We start from the raw sequence: 11,956 nt of genomic DNA on the forward strand, positions 1-11,956 counted from the left end.
ACAGGAAGAAGGGAGGTTGGAAGATGGGTAGGTCTTGGTTTTTTTTATTTGTGAAGATGAGTAGACTTGTTTAAATGCTATTGTGAAGAGAAAGGAGAGAGAGAGATTAAAGATACTGCAGAAAGAAGGAATAATTGATTGAGAAGATAAGAAAAGATGTGACCCAGGTGGAAAACTTGGCTTTAGAAGGAAGGAGAGATAGTACTTTTGTTGTGACAGAAAAAAAGGATGGGTGTAGAAGGAGGTAGATTTGGTGATGGGAAGTTAAGGTAGTTCACCTCTGATTATTTAATTTTCTCTAAGAAGTAGGAAGTGGCTGGCATGATGGCTCACACCTGCGATCCCAGCACTTTGGGAGGCTGAGGTGGAAGGATCACTTGAGGCCAGAAGTTTGAGACCATTCTGGGACAACAAAGCAAGATCACACACACATGCACACACACACATGTTGGGCATGGTGGTGTGTGCTTGTAGTCCTAGCTACTTGGGAGGCTGGGGCAGGGGGATCACTTGAGCCCAGGAGTTTGAGGCTGCAGTGAGCTATGATTGTGCCACTGCTCTCCAGCCTGTGTGACCCAGTGAGACCCTGACTCTAAATAAACCAAACCAAAACAAAACCATTAAGGAACTTAAAGAATGAAAGCAAAGGATGCTAAAAAATCAAAACAAAACCAGAAGTAGTAGGAAGCAAGGTCATTTGCTGAGAGAGAAGAAGTGGGTAGTAGTGGGGTGAGACCTTTGAAAAAATAGCCACTGTAGATAATAAGAGAGAGAGTTGAGTGAGGAATTACAGAAGGATTGTCAGGCAGCATGATCCAGATTGTTTTTTTTTTTTTTTGGAGATGAAGTCTTGCTCTGTCACCCAGGCTGGAGTGCAGTGGCACAATCTCGGCTCACTGCAACCTCTGCCTCCCGTGTTTAAGCCGTTCTCCTGCCTCAGCCTCCTGAGTAGCTGAAATTATAGGTGCCCACCACCGTGCCGACTAATTTTTGTAGTTTTAGTAGAAATCAGATTTCACCATGTTGGCCAGGCTGGTCTCGAACTCCTGACCTCAGATGATCTGCCTGCCGTGGCCTCCCAGAATACTGGGATTACAGGTTGTGAACCACCGTGCCTGGCCAATCCAGATATTTTGGACAGTGAATTTATGATAGTACCAATCCAATGGGTGATTTTTCTCTAGCTACATCTAGTGGTCCAGAGTTAGGTCGTTGGACCAAGGCAGGGTTAGGGTTTGCATGTGGGCATGAAAGGCAGTGGGGCAAGTGAGGATATCTATAAGAGAATGATTGAAGTGAGGAATGCTGGAATCTCAACTAGATAGGGAAGGAGGGTAAATAAAGTCAAGAATGTGTGAATAGGTGAAAAGTATGAAGATAAAGAGTTTTGAGGGCAAATAACAGATTGTAGTGAATGAGAGCTGGGTAGATAGACTTGTGGTCACAGAGGGCAATGTATGAGTTTCATATTCTAGAGATAACGGCAATTGCTGGTGTTGACAAGGTCTGGGGGATGGTCATGAGAGTTGGTAGCTGAAATGTGAGTAGAGGTAACAGTCTCTGAAGATGACAAGATCAGAGAATCAAGTGCCGGGAATGTTGTATCTCCACATGGATACTGATTTTATGTAGGATGTTGGCAGGACTTGGGGTGGAGAAGAATCTGACCAGTTTCTTCAGCAAGTGATGGGGTATGTTGGGGAGATGGGTATGTGGCAGTGATGAAGAGGAGTAGGAAGTGGTATGGCGGGATGGTATGAAACTCAGAGGAGTGGGAGCTCTTATACAAGGGTAGAGGAGAGATGATCTGGAAGTTCCACCAGAGAGTGAGGGGGATGGCTGCCCACAACCCAGCCCTGAGGGTCTGGGAGAATGTGCAGCTATATAGGGCTCTAGCACAGTGCTGCTTAGACTTTTTGTGGCAAAAAACCAAGGCACTTTTAAAATTTCCAATCTATAATGGGCCAATCCTTTCATAATATAAAACAAGAATTACTAGAAGAATGGTATGAGCAAAAAAACATATAAAAGATAAGCCCCACATTTTATTATTAGATTGAACAGACATAAAATTATTCTGTCAAATTGCTATAAAAACTTTTGCATAATAGTGCTGCTTACTCTTATTTTCTGTACTTATCGCAGACCTGTAGTAAACAGTTAACAGACCAGCATTAGTCTGTGGACCATACTTTGAGTGGCACTGGTGTAGAGAAAATGATTTTCCCATAGGAGAAGCTTCCTTCAGTTAAGCCTGGAAGGTGAAGGAGTATTTGTTGAAGGGGGTGCCAATGCTGAGCAGTTTGTTTACCAAGGGATGGGTTTGCTGGGGGCATGACAGAAAACTTGGGAAAGGAGATGAGCAGCGGGTGTTTAGGGTAGAGAAAGCACATAGCCACATGGGGTGAAAGTTTAGGAGAGAGAGGTGAAGAGGCTTCCTTCTTCAGCACGGTCCAGGGGGAACAGGGATATGAGATAGAAAGCATGCAGTCCAGGACAGTGAGTTAATGTTACAAGGTCTGGGAAATGTCTTTGAAGAAGGTTTAGGCAGGTGAAGGATGAGGTCTGGACTGCACTTCTAGCACTTACTGTGAAACCAGATACTTATGTACCAGACTTTATGTTCACTGTGCTACACACATATTATTATTATTTTTTGTCTTTTTTCTTTTTTTTCCTTTTTGTGGAGAACGGGGTCTCGCTATAATGCCCAGGTATGTCTCAAACTCCTGGGCTCAAGCTATCCTCCTGCCTCTGCCTCCCTAGGAGCTGGGATTACAGGCGTGAGCCACAGTGCCCGGCACATTAGTATTATTTTTATAGAGATGGAGTTACCCTATGTTGCCCAGGCTAGTCTTGAACTCGCGGCCTCAAGCAGTCCTCCCACCTTGGCCTCCCAAAGTACTGTGATTACAGGTATGAGCTACCGCGACTAGCCATGCTACACACTTTGTATATGCATTATCTTATTGAATCCTTAAAAACCCTACGAAGTTGATGGTGATATCCCCAGTTTATTCATATGTTGCTGGTTTATACGCATAAGATTATTAGTTGGGAAGATGTTAGAGTCCTAATCTCAGGAAGTCCATTTATGAGTATGATCTTGGCTGAAACAACTTGAGCTCTGCCTTAATGTTCCCTGCTGTGTGCAGCCAACCAAAGATTTTAAGACTTGAGTCCTTTTTTTTTTTTTTTTTTTTTTTTTTGGTGACAGGGTCTCATTCTGTTACCCAGGCTGGAGTGTGGTAACACAATCATGGCTCACTGCAGCCTCGATCTCCTGGGTTCAAGTGATCCTTCCAGCTCAGCCTGCATGCCCAGATAAATTTTTTTGGTTTGTTTTGGTAGAGAACGGGGGTCTCACTTTGCTTCCCAGGCTGGTCTTGGGCTCCTGGGCAGCAAGTGATCCTCCTGCCTTGGCCTCCCAAAGTTCTGTAGTTATAGGTGTGAGCCACTGTGCCTGGGCCTAGGTATTTAATTTTAGACAGAATTTATTTGGAGGGCTGCTGGTGCCTTCCCTAGTAAGGGAAGGTATAATTTTGTGAGATTACCACCTCATATACATGCAAAGTCAAATCTTCAAAATTAAGTACATATATTTAAGTCTTTTTTTTTTTTTTTGAGACGGAGTTTCTGTCACCCAGGCTGGAGTGCAGTGGCACAGTCTCGGCTCACTGCAACCTCCGCCTCCTGTGTTCGAGTGGTTCTCCTGCCTCAGCCTCCCCAGTAGCTGGGACTACAGGCACGTGCCACCACACCCGGCTAATTTTTTGTATTTTTAGTAGTTTCACCATGTGGGCCAGGCTGGTCTCAAACTCCTGACCTCCTGATCCACCTGCCTTGGCCTCTCAAAGTGCTGGGATTACAGGTGTGAGCCACTGCACCTGACCTCTTTTTAAGTCTTTAAAATGTGAAATAAGCAACAGATATTGATTGTAGGAAATTAGAAGAACAGATAAGTTAAAAAGGATTATCTGTAATTTTTCATTCAGAACTACTGTTGACTATAACTTTTTTTGTCTTTTTCATTTAATAAAGTATCTCAAGTTTAAAAATTAGGTTATAAGGCTGGGCGTAGTGGCTCACACCTATAATCCTAGCACTTTGGGAAGCAGAGGTGGGTGGATCAGTTGAACTCAGGAGTTTGAGACCAGCCTGGCCAATGTGGCAAAACCTTGTTTCTACTGAAAATACAAAAACTGACCAGGCGTGGTGGCACGTGCCTGTGATCCCAGCTACTTGGGAGGCTGAGGCATGAGAACCACTTGAACCCAGGAGGCAGAGGTTACAGTGAGTCATGATTGCATCACTGCCTAATTCAGTAACCCCTAACCATATGTGCCTGCTGAGCACTTGAAATGTAGCTAGTATGATGGAGGAGCTGCATTTTAAATTTTACTTAATTTTAATGGATTTACACATAAATAGCCACATGTACTTAGCTGTTCTACTGGACAGCACTATTCTAGACATTATAAAAAATAAAATTTCCATAAACCTTGACTGTTTTTTATCTTTTTCAGTTGTGTTGGTGTTGAAGAGGAGAAGGCTGCTGACATTGACCTCTACCACTGCCCAAACTGTGAAGTCTTGCATGGGCCCTCTATTAGTAAGTAGATCTTAGGGTTTCCGAGAGAGGACGATACAGAGGAGAAACAAAGGAAAGGAAACTTGGGGCAGTGATTGTTTTTACCTGAGCACTTCAGATTCTTCTTCCTCAGGACAAAGCAGAGACCTACGCAGGCTCCACAGGCCAGCAGCTATCTCACTGAGAGGGCAGAAGTGTATAACTTCACCTCCCTCCTTCCTAAGGGTTGTATGGAGAAAGTACTCATCTTCACCAGGAACTTCTGAATCTGTGAGAGTGTCATTGACTCCAGATGTTCCAAGGGTGGTTAGATTGGAAGAGAAGGATCTGCTAAGGCCTTTGTTCTTGGTTTCATAACTCATGACCGTTCTGACTCACAATCTCTCATCTTTTTCTGGCTTAGTGAAAAAACGCCGTGGATCTTCAAAGGGGCATGATACACACAAGGGGAAACCAGTGAAGACCGGGAGCCCTACATTCATCAGAGAGCTCCGGAGTAGGACTTTTGACAGGTGAGGAGCCCTGCCTCCAAGGGCTGGTGAATGCCAGGGCTCTGGGAGGCTGGAACTCACCTCTTCCCAGCTTTCCCAGTGGCTGTCCCATTAGGTGCCTTCCTGGTTTGTAAGTATCTTCAGGGCTCTTCAAGTTTCCTTTGGTTTGGTCAGTTTAACTTTTGGTAGTTGGGAGGCAGTATTCACCTAAGTTATATTACATTCACCCAAGGAGTGCTGACTAGAAGCAGTCTTAGGATCAGAAAGTTTAATTCTCTCATAGAGAAGAAGAAACTTAATATAAAAAAATTATTGGTCATGTATTTCTTTTATGATCAAAAAGAAGTTTTATCTTTTTTTATTCATCTGGCCTTGTTAAAAGTAAATTATTTGAATTAAGCAAAAATAATGAGTTAAAAAAATAAGGAACAAAGTGTTCTCTTTTGCTTGGTTTTTTAATTCATTGGACCATGTTCAAGTTTTTTTTTTTTTTTTTTTTTTTGAGACGGAGTTTCGCTCATGTTACCCAGGCTAGAGTGCAATGGTGTGATCTCGGCTCACCGCAACCTCCGCCTCCTGGGTTCAGGCAATTTTCCTGCCTCAGCCTCCTGAGTAGCTGGGACTACAGGCGTGCACCACCATGCCCAGCTAATTTTTTGTAGTTTTAGTAGAGACGGGGTTTCAACATGTTGACCAGGATGGTCTCGATCTCTTGACCTTGTGATCCACCCGCCTCGGCCTCCCAAAGTGCTGGGATTACAGGTGTGAGCCACCACGCCCGGCCCTCAAGTTTTTAAAAAATAATTTCAACTTTGATTTTAGATTCAGGGAGTACATGTAAAGTTTTGTTACATGGGTATATTGTATGTGCTGAGGTTTGGGGTGCAAATGGTCCCATCACCCAAGTAGTGAGCATAGTACCCAGTAGCTAGTTTTTCAGTCCTTTCCCCGCTACCTCCCTCTTGACTTGAGTGTTCCCCAGTGTCTATTCCCATCTTTGTCTATTGGTACTCAGTGTTTAGCTCCTATTTAAAAGTGAGAACAAGCAGTATTTGGTTTTCTGTTCCTGCATTAATTGGCTTAGGATAATGGCCTCCAGCTGCATCCATGTTACTGCAAACGACATGATTTCATTCTTTTTTATGGCTGTGTAGTATTCCATGGTATATATGTACCACACTTTTCTTTATCCTTTCCACTGTTGATGGGCACTTAGTTTGATTCCCTGTTTTACTGTTGTGAATAGTACTGCAAACGTATCAGTGCATGCGTTTTTTGGTAGAATGATTTATTTTCCTTTGGGTATATACCCAGTAATGGGTTTGCTGGGTCGAATGGTATTTCTGTTTTAAGTTCTTTGAGAAATATCCAAACTGCTTTCCACAGTGGCTCAACTAATTTACATTCCCACTAACATGGTATAAATATTCCCTTTCTCTGCAGCATTATCAGAATCTGTTATGTTTTGACTTGTTTTCAGGTTTTCTGTAGCCGAAGTGTTATTTGGAATAAGTGTTTCTTCAACTTTATATTTCTTGTTTTATTTGTTTATTTAAAGGCAGAAATTCTCCTCTGTACCCTGAACTCCTCAGGTTCCTTCTCCAAAGTCAACCTGTTATTTGTAGATTCTTTCAGAAATAGTTTTTGCATATATAGACAGATTTTTTTATTCCTTTTTTGACACAAATGGAAACACTATATTGTTCTGCATCTTGCTTTTAAAAAAAAACTTATATATATTTGAGATCAATCCATAATAGCACATACAGATGTTCTTTTTTATGGCTGTTTAATATTACATTGTGTGGTATAACATTTATTTAACTAGTCCTCTACTGATGGACATTTAAATTGATTCCAGTATTTTGCTATTAGATACTGTAGTGAATATCTTTGCATATGTGTTGAGTATATGTAGGTTTACTATCTAAAAGTAAAATTGTTAGGTCAAAGAACATGGTCTTTAAAAATATTTATGGCCGGGCACGGTGGCTCAAGCCTGTAATCCCAGCACTTTGGGAGGCCGAGGCGGGTGGATCACAAGGTCAAGAGATCGAGACCATCCTGGTCAACATGGTGAAACCCCGTCTTTACTAATACAAAAAATTAGCTGGGCATGGTGGCGCGTGCCTGTAATCCCAGCTACTCAGGAGGCTGAGGCAGGAGAATTGCCTGAACCCAGGAGGCGGAGGTTGCGGTGAGCTGAGATCGCGCCATTGCACTCCAGCCTGGGTAACAAGAGCGAAACTCCACCTCAAAAAAAAAAAAAAAAAAAAAAAAAATTTATAAATATTGCCAATTCCAAAGTGGCTGTACCATTTCATACTCCCACAGATAATGTGTGGACGGTGCCGATTTCCTTATATCCTAGCCAGTATTGTTTATTATCAATTGTTTTTGCCTTTCTGATAAGATAAATAGTGAAATCCTGCTGTTTCCACTTGTACTTCTTTTCTTTATTTTTTTGAGACAGTGTCTTGCTCTGTTGCCTAGGCTGGAGTGCAGTGGTGCAATCTCAGCTCACTGCAACCTCCGTCTCCTGGGTTCAAGCAATTCTTCTGCCTCAGGCTCCTGAGTAGCTGGGATTATAGGTGCCTGCCACCACGCCTGGCTAATTTTTATATTTTTGGTAGAGACAGGGTTTCACCATGCTGGCCAGGCTGGTCTCGAACTCCTGACCTCAAGTGATCCTACCCCCACCTTGGCCTCCCAGAATGCTGTGATTACAGGTGTGCACCACCACACTCATCCCACACTTGTATTTCGTTAATTATGAAGGAAGTAAGTAGGTTTTGTTTTTGAGACAGGCTGGAGTCCAGTGGTGCAATCACCACTCACTGCAGCCTCGACCTCCCTAGCTTAAGTGATCTTCCCTCATGTGCTTCCCGGGTAGCTGGAACTACAGGTGTGTGCCACCACGCCCAGCTAATTTTTTTTTGGTATTTTTTTCTAGAGATGGGGTTTTACCATGTTGCCTAGGCTGGTCTCCCAACTCCTGGGCTCAAGCAATCTGCCTTCCTTGGCCTTCCAAAGTGCTGGGATTACAGTTGTGAGGCACTGCACTCAGCCTTAGATTTCATACATTTATAAATCAGCTTGATTGTTTTCTCTGTGAACTACTTGCTTGTGTTGACAGGCATTCTGTTGTGTTACTAATTTATAATTGCTTTCTTGCAGAAAATTTTAATTTTTATATGGTTAAATTTATTTATTACTATTTTTAATGACGACTGGGCCTTTCCCAGATTTTTCTACTCTTAAAGCTTTCTTTTTTGCAATTTAATCTTTGGACTGTCTAGGATTATGTAAAGAATGAAATAGGCTGGGCGCAGTAGCTCACGCCTGTAATCCCAGCACTTACGGGAGGCTGAGGCGGACGGATTACCTGAGGTTGGGAGGGAGTTCAAGACCAGCTTGACCAACATGGAGAAACCCCCATCTCTACGAAAAATACAAAAGTAGCCGGGCGTGGTGGTGCATGCCTGTAATCCCAGCTACTTGGGAGGCTGAGGCAGGAGAATCACTTGAACCCTAGAGGCAGAGGTTGCAGTGAGCCGAGATCGTGCCATTGCCCTCCAGCCTGGGCAACAAGGGTGAAACTCCATCTCAAAATAAAAAATAAATAAATAATGGGATAGGCATTGAGCTTAATATATTTGTCCCAATACAAGTTGTCAGAGTTGTCAAATACAAATCTTTTCTCCAAATGGTTTAAAAAGAAAACTATTTTCCTTCTTTTATTCCTTTTTGTTTCTTTTTTAAAAAAGAGACAGGGACTCTTATCACCCAGGCTGGAGTACAGTGGCATGATCAAAGCTCACTGTAACCTCAACTCCTGGGTTTAAGCAATCTTCCTGCTGCAGCCTCCCAAGTATCTGGGACTGTATAGGCCTGCACCACCATGCCCAGCTAATTTTGAAATTTTTTGTGGAAACAAGGGTTTCGAAGTGATGCCCAGGCTGAAACTTACTAAGTATGCATGTTGAGAAAGTTGTAAAAATGTTTTTGTTTTGTTTTAATCAGTCTTTTCTCTTTATTTGACAGTGTTTTAAATTGGGTAATGCTGCTCTAGGTTAGAACTAATCTGCCAAACTTGTCAGATATATCTTCTTTCTGGCCAGGCTGTTGACTGATTTCTTCTTGTCACCCAGACAAGAGCACCATATTGGCAGAATACTCCCCACCTCTGGCAGTGACCTGGTCTCTTGCCTTGGACAGGTCATTTCTTCCCTGGCACATGAGGTTTTTGCCATTTGTTGTCAGCTCACATTAGGTCCCCTCATGAAAACACATCTTGGGTGAGTGGCAGCATCCAATAAGGGCCTCAGGCTCAGGCTTTCTCTCCTGTGGCCCACAGCTCAGATGAAGTGATTCTGAAGCCCACTGGAAATCAACTGACTGTGGAATTCCTGGAAGAAAATAGTTTCAGTGTGCCCATCCTGGTCCTGAAGAAGGATGGGTTGGGCATGACGCTGCCCTCACCATCATTCACTGTGAGGGATGTTGAACACTATGTTGGTAAGACACTACAGACCCTCTTAACTGTAACATTCTTCATTCCTGTCAAGATCTGTGTCCCTTCCCCTCCAATCTGTTTTTGCATTTCCTCTCTAGCCATCTTGGGAATCTAAGGTGAAGTGCTTTGTCCAAAGTCATTCTTTGGCAGAGATAGAGCCCCAATTCTAGTCTCCTTCGTTCTCCTTTCATTCATTCACTCATTCATTTATCAGAGACAGGGTCTTGCTCTGTTGCCCAGGCTGGAGTACAGTGGTACGATTAGCTCACTGCAGCCTGTACCTCCTCCTGGGCTCCAGAGATCCTCCCACTTCAGCCTCCCCATTAGCTGGGACTACAGGGATGTACCACCACGCCTAGCTAATTTTGTTTATTTTTTGTAGAGATGAGATCACACTATGTTGCTCAGGCTGGTCTCCAACTACTGGGCTCAAGCAATCTTCTCGCCTTGGCCTCCCAAAGTGCTGGGGTTATAGGCGTGAGCCACTATGCCCAGATCCTTCTCCTTTTAATAGTCCATACAACCCTAGGTTGAGCTCTGTTTTTTTTTTACCTGGGAAATTTCTAGGGATCATCATCTCTCTTCTGTTGAAATGAGAAAGCTTTTGACTGTTCCTCTCACATGCCACTTGTTGTCTGGGCATGAGTTTCTGGGGAGAGGATGAGAAGAAATGGAGAAGCAAGGCCCAGGCAGGTGGATTACTGTGTGTGAGGCTAGGTGTCTGGTAATTCCATTGCCCTAGCAGATCTGTGTCTAGCACATAGATCTAAGGAACCTGCCCCCCAAACACACACACACACACACACACACACACACACACACACTCTCTCTCTCTCTCTCTCTCTCTCTCTCTCTCTCTATTTCTCTCTCTCTCTCTCTCTCTCTCTCATTCGGAGGAGAGAAGCTTTGAGTGTAAGGGACTGATAAAGGGACAAGAGAGTCTTCCAGAGTCCCTGAGACTACTTGGTGCAGAACTTATCTCTTTACTCCAGGTTCTGACAAAGAGATTGATGTGATTGATGTGACCCGCCAGGCTGACTGCAAGATGAAGCTTGGTGATTTTGTGAAATATTATTACAGCGGGAAGAGGGAGAAAGTCCTCAATGTCATTAGTTTGGAATTCTCTGATACCAGGTAAGAGGAGCAGGAGTAACAAAAAAGCCTGACAAAATGCCTAAAACTTGTGTGATATATATACCTAGTGTACATTCATATTCCTTTTTTTTGAGACGGAGACTTGTTCTGTTGCCTAGTTGCTTAGGCTGGAGTGCAGTGGCACAATCTCGGGTCACTGCAACCTCCGCCTGGGTACAAGCAATTCTCCTGCTTCAGCCTCCTGAGTAGCTGGGATTACAAGTGCCTGCCACCATGCTTGGCTAATTTTGTATGTTTAGTAGAGACTGGATTTCACCATGTTGGCCAGGCTGGTCTTGAACTCCCTACCTCAGGTGATCTGCCTCCCTCGGCCTCCCAAAGTGCTGGGATTACAGGCATGAGCCACCATGCCTGGCCTCATGTTCTTTTCCCTTTTTCCTGGTCGTTTCTTCCTTTGGGATGGCGAGCTCGGTTATATTTTCTAGGGTAGCTGCTCACATTATAACAGTTGAGTCATATTTCTCCTCTAGTTTCTAGCATTGGATAGATCACACAGTAGCTATTTTAATTAATTTTTGTCTCCTTTTTCAAGACCTTAGGACAGCCTTCTTTGACCTTTTCCTCCTATATACAACATGGCATAGTCATTGTGTAACTGCTGGGATATGTCCTCAGTTCTTGGAAATAGATTTACTAAAATTATTCCCATGTAGGTTTCTTACATTTAAAAAGAAAAAAAGAAACCTGTTTACCTTTTAAATGATTATATCTGGACTCTCACACTCTATAGATACACCCACCACCACACCCAGCTAATTTTTGTATATATAATCTTCTCTTTGGGTCAGAACTGTGAGAAATACCAAGAAATCATCTTTTTGCCCTTAGGAAACTTACTGTCTCATTATTTACATTTTTAACTTTTAATTTGTAGATTCATATTAAGTTGCAAAGAAGTGTACAGGGAGGTCCTGTGGACTCTTTAGTCGCTTCCCTCAGTGGTAACATCTTATGTAATTACAGTACAATATTAAGACCCTTGGTGTTGTTTTTAAGATGCAAGGTTAAACAACCTGAGAGTGTTTAAAAACCATATTTGTTTATGTATACCTCACTTGATGCTGACAGAATATTCAAGGTAGCTTACAGAGATGTGGAGAAGACGAAAGAGAAAATTAGAACAAAAGTGAAATAAGATTGGGAAATAGGATGCATGTGGTGGGTACTCTGCACATAAAATGCATTTATGAATTCTGGATAGTT

The 11,956-nt window shown here is 43.0% G+C and overlaps 1 protein-coding gene across 3 annotated transcripts in view; it reads left to right on the forward strand.

Moving 5' to 3' along the window:
• PHF8 (PHD finger protein 8) overlaps positions 1-11,956 on the forward strand; it is a 105,911-nt gene that overhangs the window by 18,236 nt on the left and 75,719 nt on the right. For all 3 annotated transcript variants that reach the window (XM_012471733.2, XM_012471735.2, XM_012471734.2), the window contains exons 3-6: positions 4,527-4,612; positions 4,995-5,103; positions 9,440-9,600; positions 10,591-10,732. In XM_012471733.2, the coding sequence (XP_012327156.1) occupies positions 4,527-4,612; positions 4,995-5,103; positions 9,440-9,600; positions 10,591-10,732 (498 nt within the window). The remainder of the gene's footprint in view (positions 1-4,526; positions 4,613-4,994; positions 5,104-9,439; positions 9,601-10,590; positions 10,733-11,956) is intronic.

Source organism: Aotus nancymaae, unplaced genomic scaffold (assembly GCF_030222135.1).
Source record: "Aotus nancymaae isolate 86718 unplaced genomic scaffold, 86718_ANA_hifiasm-v0.15.2.pri h1tg000058l, whole genome shotgun sequence".
In the NCBI taxonomy this organism is placed as follows: Eukaryota; Metazoa; Chordata; class Mammalia; order Primates; family Aotidae; genus Aotus; species Aotus nancymaae.